The sequence below is a fragment of the Plectropomus leopardus genome, chromosome 4 (genome assembly GCF_008729295.1).
Source record: "Plectropomus leopardus isolate mb chromosome 4, YSFRI_Pleo_2.0, whole genome shotgun sequence".
Taxonomy (NCBI): Eukaryota; Metazoa; Chordata; class Actinopteri; order Perciformes; family Serranidae; genus Plectropomus; species Plectropomus leopardus.
Genome location: NC_056466.1, coordinates 20,138,351 through 20,161,138, shown reverse-complemented (window position 1 = coordinate 20,161,138; position 22,788 = coordinate 20,138,351). Strand labels below are relative to the sequence as shown.

General features: G+C 41.0%; 2 protein-coding genes across 2 annotated transcripts in view; one reads left to right on the top strand and one right to left on the bottom strand.

The window, feature by feature from the left end:
- The first annotated feature begins 302 nt into the window (after nucleotides 1–302).
- LOC121942114 (beta-1,3-N-acetylglucosaminyltransferase lunatic fringe-like) lies at nucleotides 303–11,933 on the top strand. Its single transcript, XM_042485220.1, has 8 exons — nucleotides 303–777; nucleotides 6,957–7,005; nucleotides 7,853–7,955; nucleotides 8,041–8,194; nucleotides 8,792–8,877; nucleotides 8,985–9,144; nucleotides 9,243–9,328; nucleotides 11,159–11,933. The coding sequence occupies exons 1-8, from the start codon at nucleotides 412–414 to the stop codon at nucleotides 11,223–11,225; spliced, it is 1,071 nt and encodes a 356-aa protein (XP_042341154.1). The 5' UTR covers nucleotides 303–411; the 3' UTR covers nucleotides 11,226–11,933.
- Nucleotides 11,934–17,132: 5,199 nt separating this feature from the next.
- Nucleotides 17,133–22,788, bottom strand: part of ttyh3b (tweety family member 3b) — a 29,095-nt gene continuing 23,439 nt past the window's right edge. Inside the window, exon 15 of the mRNA XM_042485120.1 lies at nucleotides 17,133–20,239. Coding sequence (XP_042341054.1) covers nucleotides 20,105–20,239 — 135 coding nt within the window. The 3' untranslated portion in view covers nucleotides 17,133–20,104. The remainder of the gene's footprint in view (nucleotides 20,240–22,788) is intronic.

The following is a 22,788-nucleotide window of genomic DNA, read 5'->3' as shown; positions in this document are numbered from 1 at the left end:
CAGCACACACACAGACTCATAAACTTTACTCTCTGTTTGGGGCGCCATTACTCTTTTATATCTTTATACTGCAAACAGTGGTTTTGCTGCTCTAATGTGGCATACAGAAACCTTTCAGCTTACTTGACTGCCAGAGTCAGGCTCTGCGGACATGTGGACCTCGCCGCCTCTTTGCCGCCTAACCCCGCCCACAGAGAGCGCTCAAACCGGCCATTGGCTGAACGAGGCAGCGTCTCGCCCACTGGAGGGGTTTATAACTTCACTGTAAAATAATGCAGAGAGTTACACAGCGGGAGGTCAGCCTCTGAAAGAGAGCAGGAGAGCGGCCGTTAGTTGCTTCAATGGAGATGTTGTAAACTGAAGAAAAGACTTTCTATCCATGAAAGAAGCTGTAAAACCATCACAGTCACAATGTGGAAACCAGAAAAAAGCAGCTTCAGCTCTGCAGCGGCCGCCGCGGTCACCTGCCTGCTCGTGACCGGGATGCTGGTTGTCACTGTCGGACAGCCGAGCAGAAGAGAGCCGGCGGACCCCCCGGCTGCTGCTGCTGCTGCTGCTGCTGCAGCGGCGGGCGGAAAAGTTTTCTCGGCGTATTTCCGGAAACTCACCCGGGAGAGGCGAGCGATAAGCGACCCTTCTCGAAGACGCGCTCCCCCCGGGCCTGTGGAGCATCTCTCCCCGGCTGACCTGTTCATAGCGGTGAAAACCACCGGGAGTTATCACCGGCAGAGACTGGAGCTGCTGCTGGACACCTGGATCTCCAGAAATATGCAACAGGTGAGTCCCCGGGCGCGTTTTTAGAGGATATCTGATACCCGTCCACTTGGAAACAATTCAGCTGAATTTCATACAAGCGACACAGATATTGTCAAATAACAGAAATACGACTTTAACTTAATGATAATGTCACAAAAAAGAACATGACTATTACAGCTGTCAGAAACCCGGAGAGAAGCACTACAACCCGATTCACTAAAGTGGGTACAAACCAAAAAAGTGCATACACTAGCCTTCAAATTATATTATTTTGTGTAAATCCTAGTCAAACAGCTTTCCCTCATAGTACCTTGGATTTACTTGCTGATAATTTAAGATCAGACCTTAAATAGCCTTCTGCAAATTATGAGCCCATGTAAATTGTTCCTAAATGAAAGGAAATTGTATTTGTATAGGGTGAGGGTTCCCTCATCTCCTGCTGCAAATTGCAAGAGGAGTTATAAACCCCCTAACATGACGGCCTCTTTGATCCAGCCTGCCAGTAAATTGTAAAACAGAGATAGATGCCTTTGTAATGTATGAGAGGCAGACCTGAGAGCTAACAGGCTGACCACACCGCTGCAGACGTGTTGACATGATACCAGGCAGGAGAGAAACAGAGCAGGAAAGACTATACTGCAGATGGATGAATGGACCCTACGATTCATTAAATTGTCTCAAAGAGAATATGAGATGCAGATTTGCTGAAAGGCTGCAAATACAACAAAACTATTGTTCAGTTGTAATTCAGACTGTCATCAACGCACAGACTCACTGTAGTCTGAATTTTAAAAACCATGCTTCAAACACGATTAAAACTGAGATTTCATAGCTTTGAAATAAAAGAGGAGGTTAAATTTTAAAGAAGTCTACAACTTCAGAGGTGGAAAGTTTAAAAAAATATATGTTCTCTTTGAAGGTGCTAGTACTTTTAGTTCATCTTTCTACTTCTATTTCACCACATTAAAGAGAGAAATGTTATCTTTAATACACCATGAGAGTTAAGAGACAGCAGCTGTAGTTACCAGCTATTTCTGTTTCTACTCAAAACATCTGCTGTAAGATCACAGAATATGATTTAGTGCCTTTGAACTATCCAATCGCAGATAAAGAAAGTTGAGATAATGCTTCCCCTCGGACACGTTCCACATTAAAATACCTTTCACACCTTATTTAAATCCTAACCCAGTCGTTTAACAGTAGCCTTTCTTTTCTTTGACTTGTTGCTCCTATTTTGTTTTTTACTCAAGTACTTTTTTGAACTCTGGACTTTTATGTGCAGTGTAGTTTTTTTCTTTCATATCATTGTGTCTTTCATGTAAGTAAATAATCTCAATAGGTAACTGATGCCTTTTTTTTATTTTTGATTAATCTATCAATTACCATCCAACAGTATAAAACTCAAAGATATTCTTGTCACGCTCATAGAAAAGTTAGATAGTTGTTATTATTTTTGCTTGAAATATTACTTAAGCAGTCATTAAAATAGTTGCCAGATAACTTACGATTAATCAGCCAATCATTGCAGCTCTTAATCTGAAATCTTCTTCTGCCACTGATCGTAGTTGAAACTAGGCATGTAGCAAACTCAGATTTTTTTCTTTTATATAGTCTGACAACTAGAATGGGTGTCAGTGGGACGTTCAGGTTGACAGCTACATTCACATAATAAAGTAACAAGACAAAATTAGCCTTTTGAGTTAATGGGTGCTAACCACTCTAACAATGGATCGGAGATGTGCAACAACATTTTTTATAGGCGCTAGATGTCAAACAAAAGCCAGAGACTGAATCATGTTAAGTTGTGTTGGGCTGAAAATTCACCACTTCTAAGCAGAAAGCAGAAGATAATGTCATCTCAGAGCCTGGTCGGGCAAAGCTTCTTATCCTCCAGGTAGCTGCTTCTGTCTCCCTCACACTCAGCCTGGGTCTGCAGCTGCCTGGACCAGAGAGCTGGTGAAAGTGAAGAGAGATCACTCATCAGTGACATCTAGGGACAGAAAAGTTACTAAAAGTACATTTACTGACAAAAAAAACCTACTTGACTTGAAGAATCTTAGTCAGCTGAAGTGTCTCCAACTGATGATTCGAACCATTGACTTTAAGGGGTAAGCCCGATTAGAAACCATCTCTTCCTTCTCATTAAACCAGCTGTCCTGTGATCTGGAGGAGTTTTAACATGCCTGCTGGATTTGAAAGACACATGTTGAGCCTTACAGATAAATATTTGAGATCAAACAGTATGAGCAGACAGCGTTTTGGTCTGAAGCGGTGAGTGAGTCAAAGATGAATCTGCTGCTGTAAAACACATGGGACTGTGGTAAACTGCACCCAGCGGCTTCAAAGGTCATAATCAAATGCAGACACGACTGCGGAGCGCAACGCGGTCGCTCTGATTTCCATTTAAACCCCAGTGTTTGAGGAAGGACTCGTTCAAGTCTCATCACGTGCTGCATTGGGACTGTTTACATGTAAACAGAGCTTATGTAGGGGAAATCAGCTGGTGTGTGTGCGTGTGTGTGTGTGTGACGCATTCTTGCATCTGCTCTCACGGTCAGGTGTGTGTGCATGTGTGTAACTCTACCTGTTTCCCAGACACACCTCTATACTGTGAGACTGCTGAGTAATGGAAATACAGCAACACACAGACACATTCTCACAGTGTTACCTCCACTTACACAGACGCCCTGGGAACTCACCAGATTTCTCATGGGAAGTTAAAAATGTGTCACAAGAGTAAACACATGCACACACACCACTTTCTCCTACCCTGGTAGTTGTTGTTGCCACTCCTTCCTGTGTTGTAAAGCTCAACTGCCGACAATCAATAACCCACCAACCCCCTCCTCCAAATCCACATTTTTTCTTCACTCTGACCCCCCACCCTCCCCTGCCCTCCCAGCTTGGCCCAAGCACACACTGGTGTGACACACACTTGAGCAGACTCAGAAGCTGAGCGCTCTCCAGAGGCTTAAGAGGCTCAGAGTGAGAAAAAAAGGCTGACAAAAGCTAACAGCTGGCCGGACACACAGATATGTTTTTCTCTCTCTACCACAGGCAGTGATGTGATCACACAACACTTGCACCAAAGATTTATTATTGAATTTGTGCTGCATGGCGGGAAGGTTGCAGAGTGGAAACCCTCTGAGGCTGGTCTGCTCACTGGGGCAGTGTGTTCAGTGAAGTCAAACAGCAAGAGGACACTTTTTTTTCTTCATACTGCAGCATTTTGTTTGAAAATGAAATAATGACTATGAGGTGTGAGTGTGTATTTTAAGCTGGAATTTACAGATGTGTACAATCGGATAACAGACAGTTTATGTAAACGTGTATAGTGTGTAGTATTTAGTGGCATCTGGCGGTGAGGTTGCAGAACTGAAACTTCTCCCATGTGTCAAGCATATAGAAGAGCTACAGTGCCATCACGTCAATTGCCCCTATCTAGACCCAGTAGCCCCTTTTACAGTGCCTGTTCAAGGTGGGAATATCACGTCATTATGCCGCCTTGCTGTTTTGTATAAAAGGTATGATTGCAGAATGGGGGGACAAAGTTGTCTCACCTTTGAGCCAGCAATGGAGCTAGTATCAGCACTGAACCACAGTCTCTAAAATAAGGCACAACCAGCAGGATGGGACGAGGGGCAGTAACGGGTGTGACTTTTGCATGCAACCTATTGCAAGAAATTTAAAGAGCAGCTAGCAGTTCTAAAAGGAGGAGAACAGCAGCTGAAAATTTCCGCAAATTGGAAAAACAATGGGGTCAAGGAGCTCCTTACCCTCTGAGCAGAAGACGAGCCCAGCCGCCCTATAACATAGATGGTAAATGATTGTAATTGACATGTTATGCCATTGTTAAAGTTTATTAAGTGCTGCTGACCCATATGTTATGTTTCACACAAAAGACCAACTTTGCTGTGTTAAACACATCATGCCTGTCATGTCATGCCTGTCACGACTTTTTTGCTTCAGTAGTGCCGGCATGTTGTCTAAAATCACACACTGGAGTGTTATGATGACACCATTATTTGATTGTGTGTAAAAAGACAAAGGCAGCGCAACAATGGGACTTTTGTAGTGGCTCTATGGTGTAATCTCTGTGTTAAAAGAGTTAGCTATTGGTTGCCTATTCTAGCAGACTCTGTGGAAGAGGACTCACTCCCCATGTAGATATGCCTCATTCTAAGGTAACAAAAACACAACCATTGTAACTTTCAGGTGATTATAAACTAATGAAGAGATAGCAATGAATATTACTGACCATTCATGCCAAAAGATGCCCCTAAATCCTACACACTGGACCTGTAAGTCATTTTTTTATTTGGTGTCAAGCCCTTTGCAGGCAATTTCTGCTTAAAGAATATTATTCAGAAACAAGCGGACTCTTGGCAACTTCCCCTCTGATGTTCTGCCAGGCCGGCACTGCAGCAACCCATTAAATATTGATCTGCAGGTCGAAACTCATCTTGGCATCGCTGCCTCTAAAGTGAAAGTTTTATGGACTACAAGGACACATACTGCCATTGTTTTAGCATTTAAATGACTATATTTCATTGCCTCACAAGCAACCAGCCACCTCTTAAATCATCAACATGACTCAGCAAGTAGAAATGCTTCGTAATTGGACTGAGGTAATGTGTCCGACTTGGACAAGAAAATTACACTTTCAGACCCTCCATGGTGTTGCGATGTTGCGACTGCAACAATCAACACAAATTTAACCAATCCCTTTGTATTCTGTGCCACCTTGAAATTTTGTCCAACTGAACCACAAATTTGACCATTGTAAATAGGTAAATGATCATTTAATTTCTCATATTGATTCACTCAGCCCCTTCTCCACTCTCTCTCTCTCTGTTTATCACAAGACCACTGATGTGTAGTGTAGGGCTAACTGTTAGCATCACACGGCTAATGTTACCCAACGGTAATTAACTAGTTTTTTCAGGCTTTTATTGCCTTTATTGACAGGTCAGCGTGAGCATGAAAGGGGGAGAGAGAGGGGGGGCAACATTCAGCAAAGGTCTGAGGCCGGAATCAAACCCGCGGTTGCTGCGGCTAGGATGCAACCTCTGTATATGGGGCGCCGCTCTATCCACTGAGCCACCAGATGCTCCAACGGTAATTAACTAGTTTACAGCAGAGTCAAGCCATTTTGGTTTGGTTTGAGTTTTTGGGACCGTTAAACAGCTCAGAGTTTGATGTTAGCCCCTGCTGCTGCAGGAGGAGAGCAGCTCACAGAGACGGTCATTTTGGCAGAAACAGCTGATCGTCTATGATCAAAACTGTAGTTCGTTGAGTGGCCAGTTGAGGCTGGCTCACGCAGCAACTCAATCCCCATAGATCTCCAAATTGCACAACTTTACAGCAGAAAAAAAAAAACGTGCTTACAGTCTGACATGGCTCTATAGTTAATTTCAACTTTGATGATTTTGGCAAACACTGATCAACATATATCCTTTTCTGTCAATGAAGAAGCCAAATACCTAATCGGTGAATTATTGATACTTGGCAGATTAATAAACAATGAAAAGAAAACATTAGTTGCAGTCCTACACAGTTTGGCCATAATAACTCTTAAAACATTGTCTAACATGTGCACGACCATTGTCCTCCTGTATTTTAGTAACATGTGGGAAGTGTTAACTCTGTGTGGATGTGAACAGCCTCAAATTACAGCTGAGATTCAGCACTTTAACCTCACTGTCATTGTTTCATTTTAAATCTATTGTCCTGAAGTACAGAGCCAAGACAATATTTACAGTCTACTCTGTATTTGTGCACTCAGGGTGCATGTTTACTTCCTGTGGAAAGCTGAGGGGTCTACACAGTTTCCTGAGCGCGCAGTGACCCTCAACCCTATCACTCATCACATAAACACCCATGTGTATACACACACACACACACACACACAGACACAGAGTGAAGTTTAGACCAGCTGCTCTGCTGCTGATAGACAAGAGGCTTACCTTTGTCTTGGCCTCCATCCAATATTAGCACGCTTGCTGCTGCCGTGTGCGTTGGTGCGTGTCGGTGTTTGTGTGTGTGTGACCGAGGAAACAGGTGGAGTCTCACCTGAGATCATAAACAATCCATGAACAATAAAGGTGGAGCAGTGAGATCGTCTGTGTGGTGATGTTTTTGTTCCCCCGCTGGTCACTGAAGGCTGCTGTGATAACATGAACTGTGTGCTTTTTCCACAGACATTCGTGTTCACTGATGGAGAGGACGAGAAGCTGAGGAAAAGGATGGGTGAGCAGCATGCACACACACACACACACACACACACAGAGGCATTTCGCTGAGTAGCAGCAGTGTTATCTGCAGTGTGTGAGCAGGAAAGCAGGAACCTAGCTGCTGACTGGGCAATACTGTGTTTCCATGAAGCACAGGAAGTCACTCCAGTTTAATCAACAGGACTTTCCTCATCTTACTCATGGAATTGTTTTACTTTCAATGAGGTATTCTTCTCATTATCAAACGTATTGTGCAACTCAACACAGAGAAATTAATCAGCGGTTGGATTAAAGAAACATAATGTTTTTTTTACCTTCAAATCACAGCTTCAGCATCATTGTGATGGTATACTGACTTATAATTGGGGCTCCATGTCCCAACTAATGCAGAGTTGCATCTGTTTCTAAGGTTATTGCCCTGATGCAAGTGACAGCTATCAGAACAATAATGATCCAACAGCACAGTGCAACGTACATCGCTGCCAATATTATACATGACTGATCTTATTTAAGTTATCCCTGTCTCACAGAGTTTCGTAGTTTCTCCAGATGCCATAAGTCACATTTAAACACTTGGGCTAAAACCACAAGTATTTTCAGCAAAACTCATATTTAACTGCCCTGTTGCTAGTTTCCAAGTTTGTTGTCAATGAATGCACGTGTGCAGCTGTCCAGGAGACTCCGTGACACAGGGATGACTCTGATAAGATTACAGCCAACGATGCAATCTTTCATAAATAATATATCAATAATATTGATCATGTCAGGGCAGTATAAACACTAATACATTTCTTTTCTATTATAATTCTAACCATTACAGTTCCACGGTTGGTTATTGACTTTTGTTTATTATTGATTATCAGGAGCTCACCTGATCAACACCAACTGCTCAGCGGCTCACAATCGTCAGGCCCTCTCCTGTAAAATGGCTCTGGAGTACGACACCTTTATTAACTCTGGGAAGAAGTAAGACACATTCCAAACACACACACAATATTAGTTGTCATTAACGTACTCAAAAAGCATTTCGCTAACTCTCGTCTTGTTGTAGGTGGTTCTGTCACGTAGATGATGATAACTACCTGAACATCGGCCCTCTCCTGAAGCTCTTGTCTCAGTACAGTCACACACAGGACGTTTACATCGGGCGGCCCAGCCTCGAGCGACCAATAGAGGCAATGGAGAGGATCGGCACCACAGAAATGGTAAATTTTAACTGTGATTTACTGTGAGTTCTCCAGCTGCACACTCATATTCCTGCTCTATAACCGAAGTAGACTTCTATATCTCAGTCCCTGTACAGTCTCTCACTTATTACATAAACATTCTCTAAGTTGCAAAAGTGATTAAAGAAATATCAGTTTACTCTAAATTTTCTCCTGAACTCAGCCTCCCAGAGAGTGAAATCTACATTACATTCACTGGCCCCAAACTTAAGCAAAACATACATAGCTATATGTATCACTAAACAGGCAGATGCACAGGGGACTAAAAATGTGCATGTATGTGTATGTAATGGAACTGCAAAGAGACACAAAAGGATGACTAAGAGAAAAAATTAACCCCAAAAGACAAAGAGTGACTACAAGGAGACACAAAGTCTCTAAAAGATGAATTAACGACCACAAAAAGACACAAATCACTAGCAAAAAATAATAGAGGCAACTGCCATAAAGGTGTTTAAGTCCTGCTCCTATGCAGGAGAGGTTGTGGGGCTCTTTGCATATCTATTTTCCAGGGGCCCATTGCCTCATAATTCGCTCATGCCTTTATTCATGTAGTGTTTGTGTGTTTGTGTGCAGAAGCAGGTGCGATTCTGGTTCGCAACAGGAGGAGCAGGATTCTGTCTGAGCCATGGCCTCGCTCTCAAGATGAAACCCTGGGCGAGGTCAGTCTGCTCTTTAATTTATATTATTATGAGATAATGTTGGCACTGTCTCAGCTGTATCTTCTCGTCTCCTCTTTCTCACGCTCTCTACTTCTTTCTTTGTCTAGTGGTGGGACCTTCATGGCGACAGCTGAGCACATTCGCCTCCCAGATGACTGCACCATTGGTTATATCGTGGAAGCCCTGCTCGGCGTGAGCCTTACCCGCTCAGCATTGTTCCACTCCCACCTGGAGAACCTGGGACTGGTGTCAGACACACACAACCAGGTACGCACACACACACACACACACACACACACACACACATAGACCCGCTGATCTGCCAACTGTCTAAACAGCTTGTGTTATTGTCGCCCTGCCTTTAGGTGACTCTCAGCTACAGCACAGTGGAAAACAGCAGAAACACTGTCAGTGTAAAAGGACCATTCTCAATAACTGACGATCCTACGAGGTAAAATATCTGTGTGTATCAGTTTATGACAGCTGAGTTATTTTGTTCGTTTGATGTGGACGAAGGAACACAGAACAAAACAGTGAAACATCAGTTGTCAAACTTAATTGTTTGGTCTCTAAATTGTCAGAAACACAGTGACAAATGCACTAAAAGCCAGTCGATAGCATCAAATTGCTTCTTTTGTTTTCCCGACAATACAAAATGCAGAGACAATCAGTTTGTTATCACATAAGACAAAAAAAGGAATAACCCTCAAAATGGAGAAACTGGAATTTAAAAAAAAAGTTTGGCATTTTTTCTTAATTAATAGCTTCTCTTGATGAATTGTTTCGGCTCCATTTATGATTATTTACCTTTTTTTAATGTCCAGTCTTTTTGTTTGATTATTTAAATAGACCTTCAGTAAATGCTTCCAAAGTAATAGATTGATTATGGGAATTGAAAAGATTTTATTGATATCAATGCCATTATCTGCTTATAGGTCCAATTGTTTTTCCATTCCCTTACTGATTCCCGATCAATATTCTGCGTTGAAACAAAAGCAGGTCTACACAAGGTTTTCAGTGTCAACACAACTGTATTAAAATCTCTGGGTCAGACTACAGTGTAAAAGAAACACAGAAAAAGCATGAATGTAAATAGAACAAAAGAAGAAAATATTTGCTAAGCATTTGTTTTCATTTCGTTTTTCTTTGTCAAAAAAGTTTTTGCTAAGCCTGCCTCTGTAACAGACATGCTGCTTGGTTTGGATGCAGTGAAACACCTGTGAAGAGGGTCAGATACATGTAATTCCTGAAATTTGAGCCCATTATCATTATCATTACATTATTATCTTACTGATACTACAAGTAACGTGTTGCCATCTCTTGTAGTGAAATGAAAATACGATTTGGATCATTTCCTCCTCTCCACCATGACTCCTTCCTTTAACAAATTCCCAGCAGCACATGAGTTTGACGTCATTGTTCTGCAACGTACATTTGTCAGAAAAACATGCCAACATCTATGAAAGAAATTGATAAGGTCGGAGGCTAAGATTCCAGTGGATTAGACAATTTGGAGCCGGATCTCGATTCCCTCCTATAAATGATGAAACTTTGCCTGTGGTGAAAGCAGGCCCTTTCTCCAAATGATCCAGTCCATGATGTTCAGTTGAACGCAAAAGGCGGCCGTCTCTAAGAATATTTACAGAACACATCACTGAGAGGAAGGACATTCATGCCGATGTTGCAGGCAAACAAAAAAAAAAACACAAAGCTTATTACAAACTGATCTTATTTTCAGGCTTCCTGACATTACGGGGGGTTATTTTTTTTTTTTATTTGTCCAGTTTCCTCTTTCTCCATCTTTCTTCCTTGCTCTGGCCTGTAGTCAGTAATTGTATCATTGTGTATTGAATTTGCCTAATTATGGTTATGTCTGCAGCTTGTCAATAGACAGTGATGGCAGTGTGCCCAGAGGGTGGGAGGGAGGGCTGGAGCTAATGAGATAAGCTTGTTGACCTATTGGTGGACGGGTTAATTGCAAAACATTAAAAATGTTTTCAAACGATCAATAATGGATACTGGTATTGTATTTTTTTTAAGTATTATCAACAGCAGCTGCTCAGTATGTTTCAGGAAAAGCTTCAACATGTGTACTACAATCCGATTTTATGTAAGAGCTTCACGTTGTGTATGTTTTACTACTACGATAAGCTTCCTGGCTTTGTTCATTGTGTGTGTATGAATGTATGCACACAGCTAATTGTATTCACAGCCTTATTTTGAAATCCCCAGTAGGCAGCTTCCAGGTATTGTGGCGCTCATTTCCCTCTCTCTGTCTCAGGTTCAGGTCTGTCCATTGTCTGCTGTACCCAGACACTGCTTGGTGCCCCAGCCCCCGGCGACTTTAACACCCATCCAGAGGCCCAGGCTGCCCAGTGGAGGTGAACAAGTTAATGTCTGACCTAACTGGATTTTCTCTGATGGAGGAGGAAATCGTTGCAGACATCCAGGAACAAAAAGAGGGAGTGTCACTGCTGCCCTCATCTGGCCTTCAAGTGCTGAAGAATCTGTGAAACATCAATGTTTTCCTCACGTCCAGCAGCAGTCTGAGTATACTGAGTTTATATGAGGGACTACTGTTTTATTAGTACCTTAACTCTGACCTTGTGAATAGTTTGGTGTCAAAAGGTCAAAAAGAGAGAGACAGACAATTTATTTTACTTGTTACTTATTTTTAGGTCCTGACGGTGGCACGAGAGGAAAAACAAAACAAAAGGCTTTATCTTCTGTATGTTGAAGAGCTGAGCTTGTCAGACCCACCATCTCTTTCCTCTTGTCTAAGCTCAACATCCATTAGCTCAGCTGCACATTCTCACGCTGTTATTTAACCTCAGCTGCACCCTGGCTCAGCTATATTGAGGATAAAGGGACAATTCACCCCAAAATCAAAACTACAGATTTTCCTCTTACCTGCAGTGCTGTTTATCTATCTAGATTGTTTTCATGTGAGTTGCTTAATGTTGGATATATCGGCCCGAGAGACGTCTGCCTTTTCTCCAAGATAATAGAACTAGATGGCACTCGACTTGAGTGCTCAAAGCGCCAAAAACATTTGAAAAACTCATCAGAAATGTCTCTTTCCAGAAATCATGATCCGGGTACGCAAGATAATCCACAAACCTTGTCAGGAGTAGTTTCATGTAGAAACTACTTCCTTTTTACTGCACTACAGCCATATACCACACAAAAAGAAGTGTGCAAAAGTCAGAGCATCCCCAAATTCACTTAAGAATTCATCCTATGAGAACCATAAAAGTCAATTTATTGACAATCTGCCAAATAGTTTTAGTGATATTTCACCCTACACCAAAGTGCTGGACCAACAAACACATAGACAGTTTGAGATTATCATTCGCAGAGTCTGCTGCTTTCCAAAGAAGCTCTTCTTTCCCTCACATTCTCCTACATTTTCAGCATCTTCTCTCCACTATCAGCTGTGAAAGATCATGTGAATGTAAGTGAATGTTACTTGGTCTTCCACCCTGAGCCCCTTACATGCTTCAGTGTTTATCAGTTTAAATTCAGTACATGAAGGAACAATCATATTTTTCATCTTAATGAGGCAAAAAACATCAGGAATATTTTTATGGTGTTATTTGAAGTATTATCATGTCAGTGTTCAATATTATCTTTTCTCTGAAGTATATCACGATTGAGCACTTTGCGGTTTCATTTCTGCTGTTTGCTAGTCATCATATCTTAAAAATACATTTTAGAAAAAGTTTGACATTTTGTGGAAATATGCTGATTTATTTTTAGTTGGATAAAAATATTGATCCCAGTCTCCTGTTCGAGATTGATATCAGACTTCTTATCTGACTCTTGGTTAGAAAGCATAAAAAGGTATAAAGGTATTTCCCAAAATAAACAAACTTCTCTGTGTGAACCAATTTCACATTCTGAACTCATCCAGTTAGGCCGTTACAAAGTATTCTTCTAAAAAGGTGGACATCACCTGCTGTTATCCATTTAAATGGACTGATTATGATCGTTAATGAAGCGTTACACAGTCGCAGTGTAACAAGGATTTTCCCCAAATGACTCATGTTGGGTCGTCTTCTATCTTTCTGTGCATTGAAAGCAGTTGTTACAACTGAATAAAAGTTATTAAATTAAATTTTGTCCCTTGTTAAATGAATGTATATGATGAACCGTTGCTTCTGAAGCGTACGTGCTCTCTCCAGTATCTGGATTGTATGTAGACATGTAATAAAAACAGTTTTGGTCCATGACGTCAGTGTGTTTGTAAGATTTTGTGCTGTTATACATCGAGGGAAATTTTTTTAATGGGGTTGTAAGGGAACCAGCTTCCACCTTTCACCTCTGACCTTGTTTATGAGCTGTGTGGTTCCTGTCCGGAGACCCCGTCCCTCTCTCACATCTGGAAACGCCTCAACAGCAGCCGTCCTCTTATCTGATCGAGCCATACACAGGGCCCTGGAGAGATAAAGGCAGAAGCAAAACATTAGCTGCATGCCTGTGTGTGTGTGTGTGTGTGTGTGTGTGTGTGTGTGTGTGTGTGTGCGCGCGCGTGTGTGTGTTACGGCTTGTCACACTGTGTGGACCATGGGGAGTACTTTGACAAACAGTCACACACACAGTAGTAAATTTGTGATGTTATTCTGAGGTTTTGCATGTGTCTGACTGACACCTGCTGGCTGCATGTGTTACTGCATAGACTAAAAACTAGTTTTGTTAATTGTTCAACAGTTGGTATTTCAAACCTTTTTTAGAGCAGACATCTTCAGATAGGTGCGTGGACTGTGTAAAACACCAGGAACAAAGATTGAAATAAACCCAGTGACTTTTTCATTGTGTCTTTAATGAAGATGAATATACTGTATTTTAAAGATATGTCGGCTGTCACAACCTGGCTTTTAGACTGGACAAAGAGAGGGAAACGAAATATATAATAATGTAATTTGCTGATTAAAAGTGATCCAATAAATGTCAAATAAATTGTACAAATAGGTAGGAATAAAATGAGGTACGATGCATTAATTCACATTACCTTTTTTAGACTGGGTGCTGCATCCTCAACAACTGAAGTAAGGATGCTGTCTTTATCTTCACTTCACAAATAGGTTGGAGAAATCTGTAGAGTCAGTAGTGTGGGGAGTAGATTGGTGAAAATGTGCTGTAGGGATGTTGTGCTGCAAAAACAAAGGGGCAATTTTGCAGCGAGGACATCTGTCCTTGCTACAAAATTGTGTCCAATGCTGCTGACTGCAGTCAATCAAGTCTGCTGCCATGAAATGAGAAAGCAGAGGACGCGAGCAGAGGGGCCGTCACAGGCAATAAATCATCAAGTCTGTGAAATTCAACATCCTTCGCATCTACAAAACATGAGCTTCATTTCCATCCGTATTCTTCTTATTTTTATTAATTTTTAACTTTTAACATTATGTCAATTTTGGATTAAATTGCTGCAGGCAAAGCACATTTGCTCTGCGTGTGAAAGTGCAAAAGAAAAGTTTTTGCCAAACAGCTGCTGTGATACATTAATGTCTTTGTCAGCCTTATTTTGTTTGACTCTACTGCAGCGTAAAGCATGTGCTGCGCAAGGTGCAGTTGATATTTTGACAGCAGATGAAACAAACGGTTACACAGCACATCAGCTATAGTAGGTGATCTGTGTTTGACTTTCTTCCTACAATTGGCAACACCATAAACTTAGGAGCACTGCAGGGCTGTCCATAATGTATGCAGTACATACATTATCCAGAAACAAAGAATTTGATGTTGATGGACCCTTTGGAGCAACTTTTAGATTGGAGGCCAGGATCAACATACACATTTTGATTGTAAATGAGATCTGTAAAGCCCATGTTTCAGTATGAAGTATCCTAAATACATGAGCATTTTGTACATGTTACTGTAGGTCAAATGTTATGGTGACAGATTCAATCTTTGGATAGATCCTAAATGATAACAGTGAGACTACTCCCAGACAACTATTCTGTTTAATTTATGTCTGTCAGTAGAAATCAAACATGATGTTGGCATCAGCCTGCAGCACCTGACTTAACATATTCATAATCACGGGGTCCTGATCAGCTCCAGCACTGCTGCACACACCTTCATGAGACGCAGAGCAGGTGGACCCAAATGCAGAAGACAGAAGGCAACAAGAACTCAAAAAGATCGAAGACACAGCAACTGAACCTCACATAACCAAACCACGGATCCAGCAAAGTCTGTCCTGAAAACCAGGACTTAAATACAAGCAAGTCTTGTGAGGGGATGAAGCGCAGGTGGAGAAAAAATGTGGAGAAGCTCAGGTGAGGGGAATCAGGTGATGAGGTAGATAACAGGCAGGGAGCTGAGAGAAACTGAGGAGCAGAACGAGGCTGATGCAGGACAGGTGCGTCATGGGTAACTGAGGGAAAAGCAGGGCAGGAACTCAGGAGGGAAAGGGAACATAGTAAACACAAACCAAATAATTCAGAAAATACAATCCTCTTAATAACAAAAAGAGACTAATCCAGATAGGTAACTTCAATGAGTCTCATACAGACACTCAGTCCAGTTTTCCCAAAAAGTCTGAATGCATCAGGACAGAGCAGCCTGTGACACACACATTTAGTCTGAAACATACAGATTATAAAAGTCTGGATGTAATTGCAGGGAGAGACCACTAGGTGGAGACAACACGGGACAGTGTCTCAGATAGTGAAGTCTTGTGTTGGTTGATAAAATAAAAACTACAACATAAAAACTAAAACTCCTGGTGTCTCACCAACAACAAAAATGAAAATGATACTATACAATAATGTTTGATGTTCTTTTGATTATATTTGATATCTCTCCATGATTTGGGAGTTTGAGTTCTTTCGCTGTGAACTTTGCTTTCATACCTAAAAATTGAGTATATTTTATTGCAGAGGTTGTACAAATGAAGACGTTTTCCTAGACACATGTCAATCCCAAGTCTTTGCAAAATAAGACAGGCAAGTCATTAACTTTGAGTTTAGTTTTAAAGTATAAACAAGCATTAATGCACTCTTCAACAAATGTAATGCCATTTTAACAGCAGAGTAATAATTTATTCAATTCACAAAAATCCTAAATGCTTTATAAAATTTGTATTTATTTGTCAAAACAATTTTATTTTAAAATGATGCAACATACTAAAAATAAAAAATAAAAATTAAAAAAATTAGTGCTAACATTGCACTTTAGTAGCATATAGCACTTTTAACCACGACAGGATTCATTTTGTATGTTTCTGTCCTGTCTTCTTGTATTTATCTTGTTTCACATAAAAAAAAATACTCATAACTTTCTCTTTCCAAATTTTTAAGCCTCTTTCATGTGAGGTTATGCTGTATGTTGTTGCATGTCTTGTGTCAAAGTGGCATGTCAAAGAAATAGTAGGGGAAATGAACTGATTCATGGTGAACTTTTTAAAGTACATAGCCTACTTTTTAATCTTTGGTCTTGGAAGGTTCAAGAGTTTTCAAGTCAGGAGTCATTGGTGCTAAAGTCTAAGTCTAACTGAAGGTCTTTTTTGATTTTGTCAATTTGAATCTAAAGTGTAAATGTGGCGTGTGTCTCAAGTCTACACCTCTGCTATATACTGTGTATGAAACTGTATCTGGTCAAGACAATTTCTTACCAAAATTGTTCAAACAGCTTTTAATAAACAATGATCATTTGGAGGTTATGAACAAACAATGCACAGATGACGCATCAATCTGATTTACCAACATGCTGCTTACATCTAACAGCTGCAGTAAAATAAATGGAGAAGATTAAAACATCACATTAAATTCTCTTATCAGTAAGAAATGCTGATACCGTACGATGAGTTAAGATTAATGGAGGTATTTCCCTCATTTCATCACCATCAATCACTTTCATTCTCTACTTGAAATAAACTATAAATGCAGACTTGACTGGCATGAAGCAGGAGACAACAGTTTGAAAAGAATAATCAGTAATGAAATTATGGAAAGCTGAATCAATAAGGTGGGAAATTAGTTTCGTTTCTGTACATATAAAGACCTACAAAAACATTTTAGTCTTGTGAGAGACCTCAAAACATTAACTCTGTGTTTTTACTTTCCAGAGGCTAAAGTGTTGCAGACCTGACAGATTCACCTATATTCTTCTATCAAGTGACCTACAGTGCAGACACACTATATTTGTCACTGCGTAGTTCTCTATTTAGGCGCACTAAACCCCAGTAAGACATTGGTAATTATGTCACTGACCTTTGACTCGCTTTAAAGACAACACACAGTCTCAATCAGTACGTTAAAGTTGCTTTAATTTCTTTTTTAAAACATTTATTCCAGGCTGAATGATATCATTACCACAGTTTTGACATGTACATCATTAATATCTTAGTTAACCATCAGAAAATAAAAACAGCCATAAAAAACATTGTCTGTCTGTCACATCTGGACAGAGGTGTACTTGAAGTCCTGTAAATACCACACGTACACACAAGCACTGCTGACTCTTCAACGTGAGCATGAATCCTCTTTTTTTCCACCAAGACAGACTGAACCAGATCTGTTAAACCTCAGAAAGCATCGCACAGGAATTCAAATACAACTTTAAGTCAGGTGTGCAGACTACACTGGAATAGTTTTATTAAAACATTGCAAGACAGAGTCATTCACCATTAATAAGAGAGGAAAAACGCTGCTCTTGCCTTTATTCTCCTACAAAACAGCTAGCTATTATTTTATCTTTAAAGTTTGATTTTTACAAGACAGAGAAAAAAAAACAAAAAAAAACATGTTGTGATATGAAGAGTGTTGTAAGAGTTTTAAAAACATTATGAAAGGCCATTAATCAGTGACTAGTCCCACAGATCTTAACACTGTTTGCATTTATGGTGCAAAAAACACTGTAAAGTACTCGACCATAGGTAGCATTGTTACCATAACATGGACATTTTCTCTCTAGTAAAATCACACATGTAAGATTGTCTCGCTAATACGAGAAGTGGTCATTGATTAATAATAAAATTATTAAAATGCTGTACAGGAATGGTGGTGTTTTAATGTTAGGGGCTCGGCTCACTCTGCTAATAAACACTAGATTCCAGCTTTCTACCTACTACATCACCCATAATGCAAATGTTTGTCAGTGTGATGTCACAGCGGTGGGAGGGCGTGCAGTTACTACAGCTCTAGATGTGAATGTAAACAGGACAAAAGAAGGGAAAGATGGATTTTTTTTAAAAAAACTGTAGTGTGTGTATTAAATGTCTGTACAGCATGTGTGTGTGTGTGTGTGTGTGTGTGTGTGTGTGTGTATTTTAATGCCTGTATGAGGGCATGCGTCCATGTAGAAATGACTCAGGCTAGATAGACTGGCCCTTGCTTGTTGCCAGTCAGACACACAGTACATCACTGTACTTACACACAGTAACACTGAGATAGAGCGATAGCCAATCACGCTGCAGTGATGTCACACACACGGGTTCACGAATACAGTTTTTATACACTGTACAGAGAGTTTAAGAGCAGGAGGAAAAAAACCACTGGCAGTGTCCCAGGCAGTGTGTTTCACTTCTCCGTCTCACAAAGTCACCTTGAAGAGAATTTGTGCTTGTGGGTAAAAAAATAAAAATAACGAAAAAAAAACAAAACAACACTCATTTCTGGTGGCTTAAGGTCAATCCAAGGTCACCAGTTAACAAAATAAAAGCACAGGAAAAAATATAGAAGAAAAAACAGAACACTACTTTGTCACAGTATCACATCCTGAATTTGATCTTTTGATAAAAAAATTTAAAAAACACCCACTTTCCTTCATTTTGTAACACTTTTATGTAACTTTTCAGGGAATTTATCTTTTCAGATTTCGGAACACAAGTCCCATTCAGGAGCTGTTATATTTTCACTGCTTTTTGTGTTACTGATCACATCCCTGAATGAAAACAAAACATTAAAGTAATGAAAAAAAAAAAAAAGTTTCCGTCCCTCCTCATTCCTGATCGTCTTCTGGGACCTTGACTGGCTTACATAGCACCTAGCAAGTGTTTAGTCGCAATAATCAGTGAGTCTTAATCGATTTATGTCTGTCATTTTCCTTTTTCAAGTCTTTCCTTTATTATTTACAGTCAGAGGGAAAACATTCCACGTGAGTTCTTTTTTCCCTTTTTTTGAGACGTGTGGAGGCAGTAGAAGAAGAGGACAGAATCAGGCATCCCTCGTAATTCAGAGTTTTTTGGCACAGGTTGAGCCTTCTTTATGTCCCTTGTGTCTCCGATTCCGAAAACTCATAACAGTTATTCCAAACAGGATTCCTGGCTCGTGTTCAAACTGCATTAATCGACACGTGTACTGTATGTGCACGTAAACAAATACGAGAGATGTGGAAACACTTTATCGAGCTCACAATTCAAGTCATAGTTAGACGACAATGTTAAGCTAAGGAGGATGTGGTGGTACTGTTCATATCTAAACATGGCTTTCTGATTCACTGGCTTATTATTTATACAGATGTGTCCGCCTATTTGTGTGTATGTGTGTGTCTGTGTGTGTGTTTGTATGTGAGATACAGCAAAATTTTTCATGATAAACACGCATTACACCACATTACCAGTAATGATTCAACAGTCTACTTCTCATGAAATCAGAGCACATGTTTACTATTTACACATCTGTACAGTGTGTGTGTGTGTGTGTGTATGTATGCGCGTGTGTGTGTGTGTGTGTGTGTGTGTGTGTGTGTGTGTGTGTGCACTTGCCTGTGTGTGTCAGGAGATTGAGTGGTGAGAGTGGTCTCCACTGGAGGGCGGTGTACGGATCCCAGTGGAGGGAGAGAGAATTGAAAAGTAGAGGATGAATCTGGAGACAGAGCCAAGGCGCTTTAGTCGCTGTGCATTGTGGGTATGAGGGCTGCACTGTTGCAGCAGTGGTGGAACGAGCAGCTTCATGGTGTGTGTGTGTGTGTGTGTCCACTAGGAGAAGGAGTAGAAATCGTGATCCTCTCGGGTGGGCTTCGGCTTTTGAACTTTTGTGGCTGAGAAATAGAAGTTGACCTTGGAGGTGCAGTCCTTTGCTGAGGTGCTTGGTTGACAACTTGCTGTGTTGTTTCTGGTGAACCGGTCATTGTTGGTGAAATTCAGCAGACCTTGACAAACTGGGGTCCTGTTGGTGCTTCAAACAGCTCTGGTTGAGCTCTGATGAAGACTGAGATGTTGTTATTGGCTGTGAAAACTGGATTTAGGCAGTACTGGGGTGGACTGGTGTGGTTGTGGTCTCTAGTGGACTGAGGACTGTGGTCGGGCAGCGGCGTGAGGCCGGCTAGCCGGGTCCAGTTGGTCGTTAGGAACGGAGCGTCGGTTCTGGTCCGGTCGGTTGGTGGCCAGGTACTTTGCTCTCATACTGGAGGTGTACTGAAGACGTGGAGGACAGGAAGGGAAAAGGAGGGAGAGTGAAGAGAGGTGGATGACAGAGGGGAATGTGTTGGAAGAGGGAGAAATTCAAGTGGGAAATAATCAGAAGGAGGAGGGAAGATAACAAAAAGACAACAAGAGAAGAAGAGGAAAACATGTACGGATTATGCTCAAGACTTATTTACACTTAAGAATTAAAAAAAAAAAACAGTCTTACAGTTATATAACATACATAAGAAAAAAATTAAAAGCAACACTTTTGCTTTTGCTCCTATTTCTCACAGGCATGTGTTAAAGTTCTAAGACTTTTTTAAGCAATCAGTATATATATTTCTCTCAAATTTTGTCACAGATTTGTTAAAAATCTGTGTTACTGAGCACTTCTCCTTTTCCAAGATAATCCATTCACCTGGCGGCATAGCATATCGAGATGCTGGTTAAACAGCATCATTACTACATATGTGTGTCTCGGTCTGGAGTGTACCATTGGCCAGCTGACTGCAGGAATGTCCAACAGAGCTGTTGGACATTAATTGAATGTTCATTTTATGACTATAAGCCCCCTATGATGTAATTTCCCTGAACTTGGCAGTACATCCAACCAGCATCACAACTCACTTAAATTAGCACCAGTCTAATAATGGTTAATATATAAAAGTGGCTGCTAGTTTTTGCTTCGCTCATCAGCAAATTAATCAATAGTAATCTGTTGAGTTACTGGTAGATTTTCAGTTCCACCAGCCACAGTGGCAGGTGGACAAAAAAGTTAACTTCCAACCCTGTCACAACCACACAAATCGGTTATGAAGACTTACTACCGTCAGATCAAGACCCCGGTGAGGGGGATCAGCATGTAGGTGAACTTCACAAGACCTATGATCAAGTCAGCTGTTTGGGCGGCTGGTTTCAAATGATCTTCCACGTAAAGACACAGGAAGTGGAGGTCATGAACTGGCGACATGGTTTGTGGTTGTGTGGCTGGTTGGATGTACTACCAAATTAACAGAAACAACATTTGAGACATGTTATGATCATGAAATGAGCATTCAGTTTATGGGCAGCAGCTCTGATGGACATTCCTGCAGCCAGCAGGCCAATGGCATGTCCCTAAAAACTAGGGACATCTGTGGCATTGTGGCCTTCAGTGATTAAACATTGATGAGTCTGTTTAATCGGCATCTCGATATGACACACGTGTCAGGTGGATGGATTATCTTACGTAAAAGAGAAGTGCTCACTAACACGGATTGTAACGAATTTGTGACCAAAATTTGAGAGAAATATGTTTAATGAGTGCATAAACGTAACTTCAGCCTGTAAAAAACGCGAGCAAAAACAAAACTGTTGCATTTAAATTTTGTGATAGATACACAAACAGATAGATAAACACACAGATAGATAGATAGATAGATAGATAGATAGATAGAATGATGGCATGTGAGGCAAACAAACACAAACAGCAGAAATATTTTGACCAGTCATTTGGACAGCCGGGGGTTTGATTACAACAGTCACTGGTTATATTAACAGCTGATTAGGTCTGGATGATGTTATTGTAAATTAGCAGATGTGGTCCGTTTTGTCAGTGGTTTGTAGTTAGTGCTCTAGTTCTGATGTAGCAGGTTAGCCTGGTATGAGTTAGTGGTCTCTTGTGGAGCAACTGGCTAGTTACTGTTGGAGGTCTCTGGGTTTCCACATGACTGCAGACACTGATGGCGGGGGAGCACTCTGGACGGCAGCCCGGGTCGACAGCCCTGCCTAAGAATGATGAATCGTGGCCATTTTGGACGGCTGCTATGGTTCAACAGTGGAGGTGGGAAAGCGTGTGCTCCTGTTACTGTTTAATGGTGAAGGGTGAGGGGGCACAGAAACAGAGGACACATACACCTCGACAAGAAAAATGCACATATAGACACACTGTGGGAGCAGGGAGGGGGAGGGGGAGGCAGGAAGTTTTAGAGGTTTGGGCTCAAAACTTTTCATCTTCACTGCAGGGTACGGCCAGTCGACATGGAGCAAGGAATGTATCCTAAAAGAAGTAATATTGCTAGATTTGTGGATTACTTTTAGTCGGCCCACAGTATTGTAGCCCCAGAGGTAAACAGTTGATACTGACTGGTACAACGTCCACAACTACAGGCCCAGCAGCACATGGTCAAAGCCAGAAAACTCAACCTGTTTGTGGCAAATAGTTAACACAAGAGGTGCGATTCAGACACCTGCAAGACTGGCAAAAATATGTCTTTTGGTACTGAAGAAAAAGCTGATGCATTATAGTTCTAAATATTACAAAAATCCCTCAGTGATGTCTCTGTGCTGTTCATCTGTTGTTACAAGTTCTCCTCGCGTGGCACTGACAGCCACAGTGAAACCAACCAGACTTTTTTACATCAGAAATAGAGGACAACTTTGTGTCTAACATGACCCGACAATTACACTTATCAAAAGAGACAACCCTCTCTTTTGATGCAAGTGCAAAATCCTACTAACAACAGGGTTCTTTCCAAAAGTCCAGTTTCCCAGGCTGCCAAAATGACCTTCATAAAGGC

Excerpts from the sequence above, each read along its gene's own strand:
- LOC121942114 (XM_042485220.1), top strand. The coding sequence starts at position 412 with ATGTGGAAACCAGAAAAAAGCAGCTTCAGCTCTGCAGCGGCCGCCGCG. Across the intron at positions 7,956-8,040 it reads TTTATTAACTCTGGGAAGAA|GTGGTTCTGTCACGTAGATG; the intron begins GTAAGACACATT and ends GTCTTGTTGTAG. Across the intron at positions 9,145-9,242 it reads TGTCAGACACACACAACCAG|GTGACTCTCAGCTACAGCAC; the intron begins GTACGCACACAC and ends CCCTGCCTTTAG.